The sequence below is a fragment of the Anomaloglossus baeobatrachus genome, chromosome 6 (assembly GCF_048569485.1).
Source record: "Anomaloglossus baeobatrachus isolate aAnoBae1 chromosome 6, aAnoBae1.hap1, whole genome shotgun sequence".
In the NCBI taxonomy this organism is placed as follows: domain Eukaryota; kingdom Metazoa; phylum Chordata; class Amphibia; order Anura; family Aromobatidae; genus Anomaloglossus; species Anomaloglossus baeobatrachus.
In genome coordinates this window covers 250,598,146-250,619,120 of record NC_134358.1, presented here as the reverse complement: position 1 = coordinate 250,619,120, position 20,975 = coordinate 250,598,146, and the positions used below count along the sequence as shown (strand labels likewise).

The window sequence follows — 20,975 nt, the reverse complement described above, 5'->3', positions numbered from 1 at the left end:
TTCCACCCAAGTCAGATCCTGTGACGTTGGGCTTGCAATGTCACATCCGGAGACACAGTTGATGGGCGGCGTTCAGCGCCATTTTTAAAAAAGGCGTTCTCTGTGATTCTATGGAGTGATGGTGACTGAAACCGAGGGATCATTCGGCAGATTGCGGCCAGTGATTTACACCCTACTAGGGAGCCCCTGAAGAACCCCGGTGGGACTTACGATCAGGGGAAAATGCGTCGGGCGAGGCTGTTATTTGTCCATTAATTTGGACTATGGGTTACTGAGCCACTCTCAATCTTCTAAAAGCTAAGTACTATGTATATAAGATTGGGATGATTGTTATGGTTACCTGGAATTTGTTGTTCTATCCTCATTGTTGCTCCATTCTTTATTAGTGCCTTCCATGAAGTGTGTATTTTCCCTATGTACCTTCTGTGAAGTATTTCCCCTGTATTTTTATGAAACATTTATGCCCTGCGTCACCTTATAAATATTGCTAAGGGTGACAGTACTACAGCACAATTGTTGATCTGTTTGGGCTTTTCTGAGGATGATTAAGTGTCACTAAGATTTCTTGACACCTAGAATATCTCCTTATCGTGAATACAGTGGGGTCCAAGAAGGATTTCTAGGTTAAGGATATCTGTACAAAAATTATTGGATATTGTAAATGAATATACATACAGCACTTTATATAAACACTGAGGCACTTTATTGAAAATACTGCTGGGAGCACAAAGCACTTTATAATTATGATTTGATGCATTTAATGGGGGCTGAGACTCTACTATGAACTAACATTGTCCATAAGACATTACTGTAATTAAATTAATATTGCCTTATTTCTGTGTATGACTGGCGATTTTTGATTGAGATTTTTCTGCCGTGCAATCTTCCCGCACTCCCCCAGTTCCCAGACCAGCTGCACTTGAGAACAGCGGAGGGAAAGAAGGGTGAGCCATCGATGAGCGGGGGCGCCATTGCGTCTAGGTGTAGGGTGCCAACCTCCGCGGTAAGGCAGGGCCACAATAGGAACTATTTTGGCCACACCCCTTTTGCACTGCAGCAAATATTTTTCCATTCACCATTGTAAATCATGTGATGGGCAATAATTGTTTTTTTTTTGTGTACTCTAGGGACGCATCATTTTTGTTTGATGTGCAAAAATACCTCCTCTCCCATTGATATACTACATTGCGCACGGATTCTTGGGAGATTTTAGGAGGTTCATTTTTTGACTGTTCAATTGCACTAAAACAGTATTTATTGTCCCCAGTATGTGGTTTTTGTTTGTGGGTAAATCTGATTTTAATTGAAATATTAAAATTAAAGTTTTAGGGGTTTTTCTTTTTGATCTTCATGTTAATTACCCCTGATATATGCCGTATTTTTCGGACTATAAGACGCACCTGACCATAAGACGCACCCTGGTTTTAGAGGAGGAAAATAGGAAAATAAAATTTTAACCAAAAATATGGTCATGACACACTGTTATGGGGCGAGGATCTGCTGCTGACACTGTTATGGGGGTAATGTCCCCAAATTCTCTACTAAGGTACCCCATTCTGATAAGGATCCTCCTGCCTTGTATATGATCCTGCTCATATACCCCCCATCCTGCTCATGATATACCCCCATCCATCCTGCTCATGATATGCCCCCATCCATCCTGCTCATGATATGCCCCCATCCATCCTGCTCATGATATGCCCCCATCCATCCTGCTCATGATATGCCCCCATCCATCCTGCTCATGATATGCCCCCATCCATCCTGCTCATGATATGCCCCCATCCATCCTGCTCATGATATGCCCCCATCCATCCTGCTCATAATATGCCCCCATCCATCCTGCTCATGATATGCCCCCATCCATCCTGCTCATGATATGCCCCCATCCATCCTGCTCAAGAAATTCCCCATCCATCATGCTCAAGATATGCCCCCATCCATCCTGCTCAAGATATGCCCCCATCCATCCTGCTCAAGATATGCCCCCATCCATCCTGCTCAAGATATGCCCCCATCCATCCTTCTCAAGATATGCCCCCATCCATCCTGCTCAAGATATGCCCCCATCCATCCTGCTCATGATATGCCCCCATCCATCCTGCTCATGATATGCCCCCATCCATCATGCTCAAGATATGCCCCCATCCATCCTGCTCATGATATGCCCCCATCCATCCTGCTCATGATATGCCCCCATCCATCCTGCTCAAGATATGCCCCCATCCATCCTGCTCAAGAAATGCCCCCATCCATCCTGCTCATGAAATGCCCCCATCCATCCTGCTCATGAAATGCCCCCATCCATCCTGCTCATGAAATGCCCCCATCCATCCTGCTCATGAAATGCCCCCATCCATCCTGCTCAAGATATGCCCCCATCCATCCTGCTCATGAAATGCCCCCATCCATCCTGCTCATGAAATGCCCCCATCCATCCTGCTCATGAAATGCCCCCATCCATCCTGCTCATGAAATGCCCCCATCCATCCTGCTCATGAAATGCCCCCATCCATCCTGCTCATGAAATGCCCCCATCCATCCTGCTCATGAAATGCCCCCATCCATCCTGCTCATGAAATGCCCCCATCCATCCTGCTCATGAAATGCCCCCATCCATCCTGCTCATGAAATGCCCCCATCCATCCTGCTCATGAAATGCCCCCATCCATCCTGCTCAAGATATGCCCCCATCCATCCTGCTCATGAAATGCCCCCATCCATCCTGCTCATGAAATGCCCCCATCCATCCTGCTCATGAAATGCCCCCATCCATCCTGCTCATGAAATGCCCCCATCCATCCTGCTCATGAAATGCCCCCATCCATCCTGCTCATGAAATGCCCCCATCCATCCTGCTCATGAAATGCCCCCATCCATCCTGCTCATGAAATGCCCCCATCCATCCTGCTCATGAAATGCCCCCATCCTGGTAAATGGCATGTATCCTGTGGCACAGGAAAAAAAAAATAAACGTTTATACTTACCCTTCCTCACTCCCTGAAGCACCGATCTCTGTCTCAGCTGCAGCGCCGCTGTGTGGAGCCGTCACCGGTGTCTGCAGCATCGCGTCTTCCTGTCTGTGCCGGCGGTAAGCTGATCGATTCTGGTGGATACTAGCGGCGCACACAGCGATGACGTCATCGCGGTGCGCGCCACTAGTGTCCAGATCAGCTGACCGCCGGCACAGACAGGAAGACGCGATGCTGCAGGGGGGCGGCTCCACACACGGTGACGGGTGAGTACACTGATTCACTGCACCCCGCGCTGATAATGATGCACGGGGGGCAGTGAATACAGCCGCACATGATCACTCCAGGCTGTAGTTGCCAGGGGTGATCACGGCCGGCTGCTAATTATGCACGCACCCCCCCGCCCATCACCCCGCCCACCTGTCAGCGCCGGTTTCGCTGAGAGATGATGGGCGGGAGGATGGGCGTGCATATGTAATGAGCGGGCCCACGTGGTCACGGCAGGCTGATACAGCCTGCTCGTGCCGCCGATGACCCGCTGCACCGCGGCACCCTCATTCCCCGCAGCCTTATAGTCAGACCATAAGACGCACCCCCCACTTTCCCCCAACATTTGGGGGGAAAAAAGTGCGTCTTATGGTCCGAAAAATACGGTAGTAATTTTTGTTTTTTTGTTTTGATTTTCTGGCAAAGTCTATGGAAAATAGGGCTTTCTTGTGCGCACAATGCTTTTAAAAACGCAGCGTTTTTGGTGTCAAAAATGTGTCAAAATCTCTATGTTTGAAGAAGCAACATGTCAATTGTTTTTGCCATTTTGGCTGCGTTTTGCTAACATTGAAGTCAATGAGAATAATCAAAACGCATCCTAAAAGAAATTACTTGCTTTTTACATGCTTTTTTGATGTTAAACGCATGCTTTTTTGTCAAAATCAAAGCATTCGTTTTTGGCATTATAGTGAGGTCACGAGGTTTCCATTTGCCCTCACATCCATTCCGACTTTAAAAAATGAGTCATACAATACTTTTAATTTATTTTGAACATAATTATTAAATCTCATCAATCATTTTCGGTAAATTATCATTATAGTGCTTGATTTAAAGGTTATTTTTTTTTTTTTCATTTTTTTCCTACTGTTTGAATGTTCAAACGGTATTTTGTTGTGCATTTGTATTGAAAACGCATCTTAATTTAAGCAATGAAAATACATGTAAAACGCGGTCAAAACGCTATAAAAACGCTTGCATATTTCCTGCGTTTATGTGGTCAAAACCAAATTTCACAATGACAAATTCTGCCAGAGGATGCGTTCATTTCTGCAAGTTACTGAACGCAACGTGCACACATAGCCTCAGAGTGCAATTTTGGGTTGAATAGATCGTGAATGCCATGTTGCATTTTCAATGCCCCTTTAGAGCCATAACAGCAAAAACAAAACTCACATCTAATACCATTTTGGAAGCTACACTCAATTAATTTATCTAATGGTACAGTGACTATTTTGGACACACAGTTGCTTCTCAAACGTTTATAAAATTTGGATGCAAAAGTGAAAAATTACATTTTTTGTTTTACTAAAATGATTTTTTAGATCCAAATTTTTTTTTTCCCACAAAACTAAATAGGAGAAGCTGCACCCACAATAGGAAGAATAAATTCTCCCAAATGTGGCAATAGCCCAAATGTGTCCACAAACTACAGTTTGAACACACCATAGAACAAATGGAAGGGAACAAATGCTATTTGGCTTTTGGAGTGCAAATTTGTCTGGGATAGTTTTCCGGCACCACTTACAACAGAGCCCAAGAAGTGCTAAAAGAGATCGAGATCCCACTTCCCCCAAAAAGTAACCCTATTTCAGAAATTAAATTTCTCAAGAAATTCATATAAGGGTGAGGTGAGCATTTTATACCCACATGTGCTTACAGAACTTTATAATGCTGGGTCGACGAAACAATAGAAACAAAACAATTACTTTTCTTCCACTAAAATGTTATTTTAGCACCAATAATTCTATTTTATTTTCAAAATGAATAATAGAAGGAAGTGGACCCCAAAATACCCAATATGTGTTCGGAAACTATAGTTTGTTAACATGGATGGCTCGAAAGGGAAGAATCACTATTTGGCTTTTGGAGCAGAAATTTGGCAGTATTAGTTTCTGAGCGTCACTTGCAGGCTGCCGGGTGTACCAGAACTGCAGAAGACCCAGAAAAGGATCCCATTTTGTAGAACACACCCATTCCCCTCTGGGAATTCATCTAGGGATGTAATAAGCATTTGAATACCACTGGTCTTTCACCAATTCCTTCACCATTGGGCTTTGTGAAATTGAAAAATTACACTTGTTATATGAAGTAGACTTAGATGAAAATATTTCATACACGTCAGTTTGCGCATATGGCAGGACTCAAAAGAGATGGCCTTTAAAAAACAAAAAAAATTAGCCAGAGCATCAGTTGGTATATGTGCAAAAGGAGCACATTCACACTGTGGCTATTTCACAGACAAAACCCAAAAGAAAAACAGAACCGAGTAGGAGTGTCCTGACTGGGTACAACTAGTCGCGGTGGGATGGGTTTTACGCTTTTTGATCAATGTTAACCAAGTAACCTATTTTATTTACATGTACTACTACTAATTACTTTATTATAGAGTATATGCTCATTTTGTGTTTTTCTGTTGGGTTCTGTGTGTAAAATGGCAACGGTGTAAACATGCTCCTAATGCACATATATCAACTTATACTCCGGCTCATCCTTTTGGGCATGTTTTTTGTATTTGTTTGTACTCTGTACAAATGGGGGTGTAGTTCCTCCTGCTTAGCTAAGAAATGTAACCATATAGCTTACTAAGGACAGGTAGCTGTAGTTGGAGCACTGTGCTTCTCTTGCCTTATTCACATTGATGTCACTGAGGCAAGGACTGAATATGCAGTGACAGTGCGCAGGGATCAGACCAGCCCCTGAAACAAGTGTCACTGATGTTGCTTTGCTTCAGGGAGGGGGAAGAGACTCTGCCCCCTGATAACGCTTAGTTTGAGTATCCCAGCATGCACTTTCCAAGCCTGGATTTTACTGGATTAGATATTGAGAGTTATGTCGCTTTTCCAGCAACCAGTGATATGGGAAACCTCTATTTTTCCTTTGATAGATCTGAGTAGGGGAACGTTTTTTATGGGATGAGTTGTAGTTTTTATTGGTGCCACTTTGGGGGTACATAACATAAACTGTTTTTATTCCAGTTTCTGGAAAACAGAAAGAACAAAAACAAAATCATCAATTCAGTACAATAGCAGTGACACTGGGGTTATACAGCAATGTATGTTTTGAAATTTTTAAAAGACAAAAATACACATTTACAAAAATATATTTGTTTTGGCATTGCCATATTCATAAAGCTATATTTTTGTTATCACTCTGCAAAAGAACTGTGTAAGTTTGCTGCAGGATGAGTTTTTATTTGTACCATTTTAGATTCAATCAGTTTATTTATTGCTTGTTTATTTTTGGGTGGGAGAATAAAAATAAGAAAATTTACTGTTTTTGTTTTTTTTTTTTTTAATTGGAGGGAGGCTTCTCCCTCATATCAGCATTTAGTGTGATTAGGCTGCTTTCACACTACGTTTTTTTAACATGCGTCATGAACGTTTTTTTGCTGGAAAAGTGGATCCTGTTTTTACAAAGAAAAACGCATGCAAACGCATGTGTTATTTTGCAGGATCCTGTCACTTGAAGTTTATGGTCGGGCATTAAAGTCATGTGATCGGGAGTGAGGGGAACTGAACGTGATAGACTGGGATCCGGCTTCTGACAGCTACAGACGCTGGTAACCAAGGTAAACATCGGGTAACTAAGCAAAGTGCTTTGCTTGGATACCCGATATTTACCTTGGTTACGAGCCTCCGTAGCTGCTAGGAGCCGGGCTGCCTGCTCCCTGCACACGTAACCAAGGTAAACATCGGGTAACTAAGCGAAGCGCTTTGCTTGGTTACCCGATATTTACCTTGGTTACGAGTGTCCGCCGCTCTCAGGCGGGGGAGAGAGAGAGGAGAGAGAGGGAGGGGGAGAGAGGGAGGGGGAGAGAGGGAGGGGGAGAGAGGGAGGGGGAGAGAGGGAGGGGGAGAGAGGGAGGGGGAGAGCGACTGATCACACCAGGCTGATATCTGGGCTTGCTCAGTAGAGCAAGCAGGATCCGGTCTATCAGCATGCCAGCGTTTGCGTGCAGTATAGTCAGGATCCAGTGAAAAACAGTATTTGGACGCAGCTCAAAAACACTACAAGTAGCGTTTTTGAAAAAAGTTAAAAAAACTGCAAGTCGCTGGACCCTCACTATAACGCACGCAAACGCATGTTGACGCGAGTCCATTGCAATGCATTGAAATGAAAACGCATTTGCACTGGACCCGTTTTGCGTTAAAAAAACGTTCATGACGCATGTTAAAACAAACAGTGTGAAAGCAGCCTAAAATGGCTAAATAGTTACAACCATTACAGCAGAGTGTCAGCTGTTGGTATTTATGGCCATAAAACGTAAGCCTACACCCTCGTCACGGGACCTCATGTCTGTAGGTCCCTACACTAAATATAAAAGTAGCAACAAAAAGAGGACAATGTCCTCCAAAAATTAAGTATTACTCACAGCAAGTTGGGCTGCAGTGTGTACATCGCCCAGGCCAAAAGCTAATGCTCTACCAGGATACAGCTAAACCCCCACTAATGTGGAAGCATCACAGGTGCAGGAGAAGCAGATCACACACACACCTCCATGGAATGGAGGGGAGGCGAATGCTAGATGATAAAACTGCACACTAGTGGCTTGCATAGAGCGCTGTTTACATGCAGATGGCACAGTCACAAACCCGCAGCCTATTAGGTGACACCCATACTATTAGATCAGGCGGGCTGCCAAGCCGTACCCCACTGTGTATCATGCACGGACAGACTCTCTACAATGCAAGGCCCGACAAAAAGGGGCCTGGCTGTATCCTGTACAAACAAAAAAATATGAGGTTTTTGTTGGTATTCATGGCCATAAAACGTAAGCCTACACTCTCGTCACGGGACCTCATGTCTGTAGGTCCCTACACTAAATATACAAATAGCAACAAAAGAGGACAATGTCCTCCAAAAGTTAAGTATTACTCACAGTAATACACAGTAAAACCTCATATTTTTTTGTTTGTACAGGATACAGCCAGGCCCCTTTCTGTTGGGCCTTGCATTGTAGAGTGTCTGTCCGTGCATGATACACAGTGGGGTGCGGCTTGGCAGCCCGCCTGATCTAATAGAAGGGCGTCACCTAATAGGCTGCGGGTTTGTGACTGTGCCATCTGCATGTGAACAGCGCTCTATGCAAGCCACTATAGTGTGCAGTTTTATCATCTAGCAATCGCCCCCTCCATTCCATGGAGGTGTGCGTGTGATCTGCTTCTCCTGCACCTGTGATGCTTCCACATTAGTGGGGGTTTAGCTGTATCCTGGTAGAGCATTCGCTTTTGGCCTGGGCGATGTACACACTGCAGCCCAACTTGCTGTGAGTAATACTTAATTTTTGGAGGACATTGTCCTCTTTTTGTTGCTATTTTTATATAGAGTGTCAGCTGTGATATATGCTGACACCTACTTAAGACCTTGGCTACTCTGGCAGTAGGCAAAATCATCATTCCGCTTGCTGCGGCAAAAAAAAAACGCATCCGGCAGCTGCGGCGCATTTTTCAACGCATGCCTATGGACGCCGGATGCGGCGCGATGCGGAAAAAACGCATCCGGCCGCCGCATGCGGTTTCTTCCACTGCGCATGCTCAGTAGCATGCCGCAACCGGAAAAAAACGGACGGGCCGCATGTAAAAACCTATGCAAAGGATGCGGTGTTTTCGCCGCATCCGTTGCATTGGTTTCACAGCCGGATTGAGCCGCACTGCTCAAACTGGATGTGTGAAATTAGCCTTAGACAGAGTCTAGTAGGATAGTGTAATGATAATTGGCATTATCATATCTCTAACAATGCTAATGAGAACATTTAAATATTAGTTTTATCCTCCAAGGTAAATGCCATAAAAACAACAAGAAATAACAAAAAAAAAGAGCTACGACTTTCAGAATCTTGCAAAACAAAACCAGATGATTTTACTCTGCCACAAATTTAAAAATCTATGCTTGGCATCACTGTAATTATGCTGACCTGCAGAATAGTGTGAACATGTTGTACTTACTGCATGCTGAATAGGGTAAAATTTAAAATGGAGTGAACCCCCTCCCCCCCATCAGAAATAATGTTTTTCACAAACACCCAGGGGGACTATCTAACAACTGAGGCTCAACTACGGTAGTAGTTTGATTAGCACTGATCTTATGTAAGTCCAGCTTTGCAAACTGGGCGGAATCCTAATTATCAATGCACTTTGCTACAGTGTATTGTGATCAACAGGTTTTTCAACATCTCATCTCTTTAATGCATAGCCTGGTATAAACTCCTTCCACAATACACCAGAATAAGGCACAATGACTGTACAAAAGCTGAAGATGCAAGCGGCCTGAAAGCAGATGAAACCCACATAACATATTTCATGCAGTATTACATGGGACTAAATGAGCCAACATTGGGAAACTGGAAAGTGAGATATTAAAAAAAGTAAAATTTATATATATGTAATAAAAACACTGCCAATAGAAACTTCAATGAGGCCACTTTTATATAAATTCATGTATTTCAAGGCACCCTACCTCTACTGTAAAGAAAAGGTAGAATATGGAATTAGAAAATTAACATTAGAAAATGAAATGCTCTATAGATTCAGCATTATTGACCTTAGCTTTGTAGTGTTTCTAACTTCTTGCAGAGACTACAGGTAGAACACAATTGTGTTGGATGGAAACAGATCATATCCATTAAATTTAGATTTTGCAGCTGTGAAATCTAAAGAAATGTTAAAGAATAATCTTGTAATAGTCCTGTATAGAGACAGCATAGTGACACAAAACCACAGAAACCCTTGTGCCTCCATAGAGGCTTGTGCACACAGTTATGCCATGTTGATGAAGGGAACATACATACAGGGAAGTTTGTTGATATGTACACACAAAGAAGACATGTTATGCCCAGAGGCGGCCTTAGGAAGTAGGACAAAAGACAGCAATACAATAATCACCAAAGAGAAAGGGAATGTTCACATGGTGTCATTTTCACATGGCTTTTGGTGCATGTTCCATGAAATGTGTGTGAACCAACAACTAACCAACCTCCTCCCATAGTTTTCAATAACATAAGTGTAAAAAGCCACATTACGGGGGAAAAAAAATGACAAGTGATCGTTCTAGAAATTCTATATAGTGGCAGGTGACCACACATGTAATAGCTCCATTATATGGGGGTAAACAGGATGTTCTGGGGTCAATGTTAGATTTCTGCATAGGATTCACTTGCAAATACGTGTGCAATAAATGTCAGTGTGAACATGTCCAATGTCATGCATGACTTATATTAGTATAAATAATACTTTATAATATTATCAAGCAGAAGTGTTAATTACAATGTCCAGCCCAAAATGGGAAGATAAATATATTAGCTATAAACAAGAATTTATTCTGACAGTCATGACTGCTTACCTTTTCCATTTACAGTTAATGTTGATGCTGTGGTAACAGTCAATGGCAACTGAATTTGTGGCACTAGTGATGGTGGTCTTGGTCTGCTTCCCATTCTAGCCCTTTCTGCACCTGGTCCCAGTAAAGCTCCAACTGGTTTCTCAGCAGTTACCTCTGGTGCAACAGAATCCTGTTCTTGTTCAATATGGTTTAGGTTTTCTACAGGTTCATTTTGAAATCCATCGACTGTATTCCTGTTTTTCATTGGACTTTTTGGTACAAGGATTTTGATACCCGATCTAGAAAGGTCCATGTTTTTCCTTACCGGAAGTAATTGAGAAGGACTTTTGCGTAACTTTGGACTGGAAGAAAGTTGAGCATTTTTTGAGTCACCATCTTTACCAAGAGTCAAAGATTTTGGTGACACTCTTGAAAAAGAACTATTAGTTGACCTGGAGATTTGCTTTCTGGCGTTATTAGGAGATGTCCTATTTGATTTTGATATCGTGTTGTTGTCCTTTGGCTTTTCACTGTGTCGTCTATTGAATTCAAGAATATATTCCTCACAGTTTACTAGATGTTGCTCTGGTTCCCAGGTATCATCACCACTGTCATATCCTTTCCAGTGCACCAAGTATTCAACTTTACCTTTTTTATTTTTCCTTTTGTCAACAATTCGTTCGACCTAAAAATAAATTCAACACAATACGACTCAGTCAAGTCATACAAACAAATTACTATACCTCACCTAATAAATAATGTAGTGAGTAATATAAATGAAAAGTAAAGATCAGCATTTAGCAACAGGTGTGACACAGATAATTATCGAGTTAGGTGCACTTTACATCAACCCATTCATAACAACTATTAAAGCAAAGGTCTAAATAAGTAACGCAAGACTACAAAGTTAATCTATTTTGGCTCACAGGCAACTTGATAAGCCTAACAGCAGTTCCTAATTTCTCCAGTGTATTAATAGGATAAAATGACAAATATCAAGCGTTGTGAGCATAATGTGACAAACAAGAAAAGTAGCTAATATTAAGACAACAGAGAAAGGAATAACTGGAACTGTATTGGAATTAACAGCATCCATAATCCGACACTCAGGTTCCAGCGGAAAACATTTGGTTTTAAGTCGTAAGGGTCCTGTTACACGTAGCGACGTTCCAGCAATCCCGATAACAATACGACCTGGTCAGGATCGCTGGTACGTCGCTACATGGTCACTAGTGAGCTGTCAAATAGGCAGATCTAATTAGCGATGCAGCAACGGTACATCGATCCGTATAACGACCTCGGCGGTCGTTGGGACCCTGTCACACAGCAGCTATTCTGCCGACTCAGACCTCGATAGAACGTTGAGTTTTGAGTCGCCAGCGAGGTCGCTCATCATTGTTATGGCGTCAAACACAGCGATACATGCTGCCCAGCAGGACATCAATGATCAAAAAATGAACCAGGATGTTCAGGTACGATCGGAGATATCGCAGCGGGGGGGGCGGTCGCTGCTATGTGTCCCACGTAGCGAGATCGCTAGCAAGGTTGCTGTTGCGTCACAAAACCTGTGACGTTTCAGCGAACTCGCTAACGACATCGCTACGTGTGACGGGGGCTTAAAAATGATTTATCCGATTCAAAATATATCAGATGTTTTATCCTGTGCTTTTATACATACGTAAAAAAAAGCTATGTTTTGTTGTAATTTTTTTTTTCCTAGAACCTAAGTGTTGGATTATGGATACTGCAATACTCTCCCATCAGCAGTGCATACTAGAAAAAGTTGCAGAAATCAGCAAATTCAAAACCAATTTAATCTCTCTATAGAGAAGGCATGTAACACAACCAAGATTCTTAGAAAGGGATATAATAGCTTTAACCTCATACCACCAAAGCCCGTTTTCACCTGCCTGACAGGTTCATATTTTTCAATTCTGACCAGTGTCACTTTACAAGGTTATAACTCTGGAACGCTTCAATGGATCCCGGTGATTCTGAGATTGTTTTTTCGTGACACATTGTACTTCATGTTAGCGGTAAATTTAGGTCAATATGGATTGTGTTTTATGACAAAATTGGAAATTGTATGACAATTTTTAAAAATTCACAAATTTTTAAAACTTGCCCTTAAAAACAGATAGTCATACCGCTAAAAATAATGAATAAGTAACATTTTCCACATGTCTACATTACAGCAACATCATATTTGAAACATTTGTCTTTGCTATAAATGTATAAGGGTTAAAGATTTAGCTGCAATTTTTCATTTTTCCACCAAACTTTCCAAAAAACTATTTTATTAGGGATTAGTTAACATTTGAAGTAACTTTGGGGGCCTATAAGTCAAAAAACAGACAAAAGTGACCTCATTATAAAAATTAGACCCTTCAAAGTGCTCAAAATCATATTTAAGAAGTTTGTTAACCCTTCTGGTGCTTCAAAGGAATTAAAACAAAGTGGAAATAAATTAAAAATGAGATATTTTACACAAAACTGTTGTGTCAGCCTCAATTTTTCATTTTTACACGAGTAACAGGATAAAATCAACTTTGGTGAGAAACTACTGTTTGTGCGCTCATCAGGGCTCAGAAGGGTAGGAGAGCTATTTGAATTTTGAAGTGTTATTTTGGCTGAAATAAATTGTGGACACCATGCTGCATTTGAAGAGCCCCTGATATGCCAAAACAGTAGAAAGATCAAACAAGTGGGGTTTGTATACTACATGCCTATATATGTATTGGTATTCTGAGGATCTTTAACCCACAGATGCTTCACAGACCTTTATAACATTGGGAAATTATAATTAAAAACATTCAGCAAAAATGTTGCTTTAGCACCAATTTTTTCATTTTCTCACGAGTAGTAAGAAAAAAAATTGACTACACAATTTGTTGTGCAATTTCTTCTGAGTACATGGATTGACACAATTTTGAAATTACACCTCTCGATAAATTCCTGTGGGAGTGCAGTGAGCATCGTGAGCCCAAAGGTGATTCATGGAATTATACAATATCGTGCTGTGAAAATGAAAAATTACATTTTTGTTTACACAAAAAATGTTGCTTTAGCCCAAAATTTTTCATTTTCACTATCATAGCTGGAGAAATTGGACCTCAGAATTTTTGATGCAAGTTCTCTGGAGTTCAACGATATCCCAAATGTGGTCACAAACTACTGCATGGGCACATGGCAGGGCTCTGAAGGGAAGGAAAGCTACTTGAATTTTGAAGTGTCATTTTGGCTGGAAAAGATTGTGGAAGCCATATCACATTTGAAAAGAGCCCCTGTAGTATCAAAAAGTAGAAATCCCTCAAAAGTGACTCCATTTTGGAAACTACATCTCTCAAGGAATTCATCTAGAGGTGTAGTGAGCATTTTTAGCCCTCGGGTGATTAACGGAATTGTGTAACATTGGGCTGTGAAAATGAAAGATTACCATCTTTTCCACTAAAATGTTGCTTTAACCCCATTTCAAAAAGCCTAATAAGAGAAAATGGACAATACAGTTTTGATTTTTATTTTATTTTATTTTTTTTTTACACAATTTCTCCTACAATAACTTATATGATTTGGGGGTGACATGTCGCAGTGGTAGAACACCTAACAAGCCAGAAAAACAGACTCCCCCATAAGTGACCCTACTTTACAAGCCACAACCCTCAATGAGTTCAATTAATACTGCAGTGAGCATATTGACACCTCAGTTGTGTCCCAGAAGTTTATACAATTGGGTGGTAAAAAAAAAAAAATTACGTTTTTCACTAAAATGTTAATTTACCCACAAGTTTTTAATTTTTATAAGGTTAATAAGAAAATAATGGACCACAATTTGTGCAATTTCTCCTTAAAAGTGCTTTACATGCTGCGACATTGATAACGATATATCGTCGGAGTCACGTCGTTAATGACGCACATCCGGCGCCGTTAACAACATAGCAGCGTGTGACACCAATGAGCAACGATCGCAAAAACATCAAAAATCGTTGATCGTTGACACGTCGCTCCTTTTCATAATATCGTTGGTGGTGCATGCTGCTGGTTGTTCGTCGTTCCTGCGGCGTCACACATCGCTATTTGTGACGCTGCAGGAACGATGAACATCTCCTTATTGCGTCCACCGGCAATGAGGAAGGAAGGAAGGAGGTGGGCGGCATGTTCCGGCCACTCATCTCCGCCCCTCCTCTGCTATTGGGCGGCCGCTTAGTGACGCTGCAGTGACGTCGCTATGACGCCGAACGCACCTCCCCCTTGAAGGCGGGATTGTTCGGTGGTCACAGTGACGTTGCTGAAAAAGGTATGTGTGTGACGCTGCCGTAGCGATAATGTTCGCTACGGCAGCGATCACCAAATGTCGTACGAACGACGGGGGTGGGTGCTATCGCGCACGCAGCGTGTAAAGCACCCTTTAGTGCGCCAATACCTATGTAACACTTTAGAGGCAGAGTGCAAAGCTCAAAAGGAAAGAAGTGCCATATTGGATTTCAGATTTTGCTACAATGGTGCGAGTGCAATGTCACATTGGCAGAGCCCCTGGGGAGCCAGAACAGCACAAATCCCCAAGTTACCCCATTTTGCAAACTGCACCCCTTAAAGAATTCTCCAATTTCTACTGAAAGTGGCTGTACCCACATGTGGCTGTACAGTATTGTTTGGCCACACAGCAGGGCTCAGGAGGAAAGGAGTGCTATTTGACTATTGGAGCATAGATTATTCTAAAATAGTTTGCTAACTCCATTTGCAGAGCCTCTAAGTGCCACAACAGCAGATACACCCTCCACTGACTCCATTTTGGCAATTACACTCCTCTGGGAATTCATCAACGGATGTAGTGATGAGTTTGGTTCTGGAAAACATGGAGTCAAACGCTGTGAATATTTCAGAATGAAAATTGCAAACATATCCAATACATTGCAGGGTTCACTCTACTGCACCCAGTTTATGTTTCTAGAGACATGTACCCCATAAATTACTTCGGTCGGCTTTACAGAAATTCCAAACATGTAGACACACTGTGGTGCTCAGAATCAAGAGGGCATTTTAATTTGGGAATGCAGGACTTGCTGGATGTCTTGTGGGAGTGGGAGGAAGAGGAGTCATGGCACTTTTCCAGGACTTTTGTGCTAGTAGCAAGATGGAAGCAGCCTATACTTCCTTTAACAGATGACAGATCTGAGTGGGTCTTTTTTTTTTTTTGGTGGGGGGGGGTTGAGTTGAAAGTTTTATTGGTAGCATTTTGGGGTACCAGACATTTTGGATCAGTTCACACTTATCGTGTGCTCAACGCTGAGTATCTACATCAGGGTTTCCATCTAAGGCCTTGTGCGCATGCTGCGTTTTTTGCCATGTTTTTGCACATTTTTTTGGGTGCAGTTTTGGTACTAAAACTGCATGCATTTCCTTCCTCAGCAAAGTCTATGAGATTTCAGTTTTCTTGTCCGCACGTTGCAGCTGTTTTTTGGGTTTTTTTTTGCTGCATCTTTGTGGTGACCACAAAGATGCAGCATGTCAATTCTTTGTGTTTTTGCCAGCGTTTTTGAGCCCTTCCAGTCAATAGATTTGACTTAAAAATTGCACTAGGCTAAAATACAGTAATAAAATGCCGTAAAAGGCGGTAAAAATGCATGCCACGGGTGCGTTTTTTTGGGACCACAAATGTGCATCTTTGTGGTCACCATAAAGATGCAGCGTGCGCACATAGGCTAATTCTCCAAAATACATGATTCAGATGAAAACACATAACCCTTGACAGAGCAATTCACTAATGAGGCAGCAGAGTTACTCTGTACTTCATCTGCTATCTGTTCCACAGAGTCCGTCTTTTCAGTGGTGTACAAAACTGGTTAAAATGCGTAAAAAGATAGACACTGCCAGATCATAGGCCAGAAGGGAGTTCAAAGTGACTTGCTTTGCCTCATTATAGTGAATTTTCTGTTTGTGGCTCTGACTGAATCACATTTTTCAGAGATTTACACATATTCTCACAATGTAAGTGCTTAGCATAGGCCACAGGATAAATGTGAACCAAGAGCTTACTGTGATCTTTGTTAATTATACATCTGATCCTTTGCATTTTCAATCTCTCAAAATTAAAGGATCTATATCATGCAGGTTGATCATGTACTTTAACATCAACTGCAAAACTACTCTGAAACTCAATGGTCAAAGCTCTCAATGAGCTACCGCCCTATGGACTCATTCTGACAAAAGCTGATCTTATAGATTCTTTAGCTTTAAAGTAGAAATGATCGAATATTTTGAAATTTTAAATCGCCACTTTATAAAAAATCAATTTGAATTGAATCGCAATACTGCAAAGCCTCTAATTGCCCACAAAAGAATTGTGTAAACACTGCAGTCTTAATACACTGTACGGACCCTTTTCAAGCACTTAAATGCAAACACATTAGTAATGTGGAAATTACCTCAATATATACATACATACAGCAGGTGAAATAAGTATTCAACGCGTCACTAATTATCTAAGTAATTATATCTCTGAATATGCTATTGACATGAATATCTTATCCAATCCACACAATAAAAGAAATCAAACCACAGATATCCATAACTTTTGTGATGTGTAATAATGAAAAATGACACAGGGAAAAAGTATACAGGGGAATGTATTAAAGACTTTGTTCAAAAGACTTTGTTGGTGAGAAACTAGAGATGAGCGAACTCGTGGAAGTTTAGTTCGGTGGGTGCAGCCGGACTTTTGATGAAAATCGATTTGGGATCCGGACATGACCTGAACTCCATTGGAAGTCACTAATTGGGCAATTCCGATCTCCACCCACATGCAGCCAGCCATAAACAGATCACTCCTAAGGGTGAGATTTTTTCTTTTTTCTTTTGGTGCACACTACATTCATTCATGCTGTTCTAACCCCAGTGCAAGCCGTTCAAACACTGCAAGAACTCGCACTGGGCTGAGCACCAAGTGTACCTGAGCACAGCGATGCTAGCGTCATTGGTTTGTATATGTAAAGTACCCAAACTCTGGTTTTTGGGAAAAGTCTGTGTTTGGTACAAACACCGAACTTCAGGTTCACTCATCTCTAGTGACAACAGCTTTAAGATGCCTCCTGTATGGAGAAACTAGTTATTTAGGTTAATTGCTCAGGTGTGATTTTGGTCCATTCTTTAACACACTTCAAATCCTTAAGGTTCTGTGGGTTCCTTCTATGAACTCTGAGCTTTACGTCCTTCCATACATTTTCTATTGGACTCAGGTCATGTGATTTGGCTGGGCCATTCTAGCAGCTTTAATTTCTTTCCGTAAAACAAATTGAGAGTTTTTTTGGCTATGTTTGGGTTCATCGTCTTCCTGACATGTCCACCTTTGCTTCATCATCATCCTGTTATGTCAGCACATTATTAGCAAGAATCTCTTGGTACATTTGTCCATTCATCCTTCCTTCAATTATATGAAGTTTGCCAGTGCTATATGCTAAAGCAGCCCTACCCCAAAATGTTCCCATCTCCAAACTTCACTGTTGGTAAGGTGTTATTTGGGTGATATGCAGTGCCTTTTGGCCTCCAAACAATGTGTGTATGCTGGCATCCATAGAGTTCAATTTTGGTCTCATCTGACAACATTATATTCTCCCAGTATTTCAGAGACTTGTCTAAATGTTGTTGAGCAAACTTTAAAACTGCTTGAACATGCGTTTTGTTTAGCAATGGAGTCTCGCATGGTGAGTGTGAACACAGGCCATGGAGGATCAGTACATCACTAATTGTTTTCTTTGAAACAATTTTACGGGCTGATTCCAGGTCTTTCTGTATGTAGCTTTTCACAGATGATACTTGGGCTCTGGGGCAACATTTACAATTTTTTTCACTTCTCTGTATGAAATTTTGCGAGGAGCATCTTGTCGTCGCTGGTTTATCATGACATTACGTTCTTTCCACTTCCGGATTATTCAAATTCACTGGCTTATGTGGATAAAGGAATTATTAAAAAATAACTTTTATTCAGATATTAAAAAGTGTATCTCCACCAAATTAATAAAAAAAAGCCTGCCTGGGAGCAATATTCTATCCAAGCACTTAAGGGAGTATAATAATTTAGAGGTATAGACTCCCCTCTTAAATTATGTATATAAATATACTATTAGGGTTATTAACGGTCTTCGTTGCCTATAGTTCACACAGTCTAAGGCTATGTGCCCACGTAGAAAATTTTCATGCAGTTACGCTGCGATCTGCACCGCAGCGTAACTGCATGCGTCCTGCGTCCCCAGCACAATCTATGAAGATTGTGCTTAATCCATGCGCACGTCGCATATTAGAACGCAGCGCTTCGGCTACTGCCGAAGCGCTGCGTTCTAAGAAGTGACATGTCACTTCTTTCGTGTGCTCTGCATGCAGCCCCCGCTCTGTCTATGGTGAGGGCTGCATCAAGAGCGCATGAAATCGGCTTTTCAGTACGCACTGTTTCTGCAGTGATTTGAAGCGCACGTGTGCTGTAAAATCGCTGCAGAAATTTCTGCAGGGACAGAACGCAACGTGGGCACATAGCCTAAGGGCGGCTTTGCACACTACGACATCGCAGGTGCGATGTCGTTGGGGTCAAACCGAAAGTGACGCACATCCAGCGTCACTTGCGATGTCGTAGTGTGTAAATCCTAGATGATACGATTAACGAACGCAAAAGCGTCGTTATCGTATTATCGGTGCATTCTCCGACATTTCCATAATGCCGCTGCAGAGACAGGTACGATGTAGTTCCTCGTTCCTGCGGCAGCACACATCGCTGTGTGTAAAGCCGCAGGAGCGAGGAACATCTCCTACCTGCCTCCCGGCTGCAATGAGAAGGAAGGAGGTGGGCGGGATGTTTACATCCAGCTCATCTCCGCCCCTCCGCTTTGATTGGCCGCCTGCCGTGTGACGTCGCTATGACGCCGCACGACCCGCCCCCTTAGGAAGGAGACGGTTCGCCGGCCAGAGCGACGGTCGCAGGGCAGGTGAGTGCATGTGAAGCTGGCGTAGCGATAATGTTCGCTACGCCAGCTATCACAAGATATCGTACCTACGACGGGGGCGGGGACTATCGCACCCGACATAGCAGCATCGGCTTGCGATGTCGTAATGTGCAAAGCCCGCCTAAGACTTATTCAGCCAAGTATCTCCAAGATTTTTAACACCAGTCACATAATTAGATTTATTATTATAAAGGCGAGTGTTTGGCCCTCATGCCACAATAAATATCTCACCCTCCCATGTAATATAATTTCCTACCTACATCAGGCTATATAATGAGAGGTTTAATCCAAATATCATTCTACAGAATCCATTATAGACATCAGATCTCTGCATTTGGGAGATCTGAATCCTACTGCCACACTTGAGGGAGTCACTCGGCGTATCGGCATTCAGCATTCAATAGCCAAAGTCTGCCGCTCCTGACCGTATCCTCACTGTCTACAGCGTATTGTCTCGCGCTCTCTCAGCGCATATACTGGTTCTCCATTATATTCACTACACAGCGCCCATCAGCATGGGTGAGTAAATAATAGCCTCAACGCGTTTCGTCCAGCCACTATAACATGGACACATCAGGAAGTTATGACAGACTCAATTAATGTTAAATTATGTAGGTCGTTCACTATATAGCCATATTGGATGTGTAAAATGACATGTGGAGTCGCGTGTGCTGCGCAAAGACGCCCGGCTTTTAATAGTTACATCCCTCCTCCATTCGTGACGCCAGCCCGTGCTAACATATCCTAGATTCCAACAATGCGGGCAAATAAATTTTGGCTACGTAAGCACAAGTCCTCCTAGTATCAGTGAGCTTCGGGCACATTACTATAAGGCTATGTGCACACGTTGCGTAATTGCATGCAGTTACACTGTGATCTACACTGCAGCGTAACTGCATGCGTCCTGTGTCCCCTGCGCAATCTATGGAGATTGTGCATAATCCATGCCCATGTGGCGTATTAGAGCGCAGCGCTTCGGCTGCTGCCTGAAGCGCGCGTTTTAAGAAGTCACATGTCACTTCTTTCCTGCGCTCTGCCTGCATTCCCCGCCCTGTCTATGGGAGGGGATGCAGTCAGAGTGCATGGAATCGGCTTTTTTTTCCCATTACGGACTGTTTCTGCAGCACGTGTGCTGTTCAAATCGCTGCAGAAATGTCTGCACTGACAGTACGCAACGTGCGCACATAGCCTAACAGCGACAACACCAAAAGAAAACTAGATAATTAACATATTATCAAAAAAGATCCAAATTAGATTTATCCCACTGGCTCCGCAATTAGTCTACAGTTTTAATATTAAAACAGGAATAAGATTAATCATCATCTATTAAAACAGTATCTGTTAGCCTTTATTAATCCAGGCAACTCGCACTATTATCTGCACATGGTTAATCTATGAAAAGTCTTAGAACAAATATAACATTCAGATAAAA

The 20,975-nt window shown here is 42.2% G+C and overlaps 1 protein-coding gene across 1 annotated transcript in view; it reads right to left on the bottom strand.

Moving 5' to 3' along the window:
* Positions 1-20,975, bottom strand: part of CDYL (chromodomain Y like) — an 88,222-nt gene that overhangs the window by 29,702 nt on the left and 37,545 nt on the right. The window contains exon 2 of the mRNA XM_075314794.1: positions 10,578-11,241. Coding sequence (XP_075170909.1) covers positions 10,578-11,241 — 664 coding nt within the window. The remainder of the gene's footprint in view (positions 1-10,577; positions 11,242-20,975) is intronic.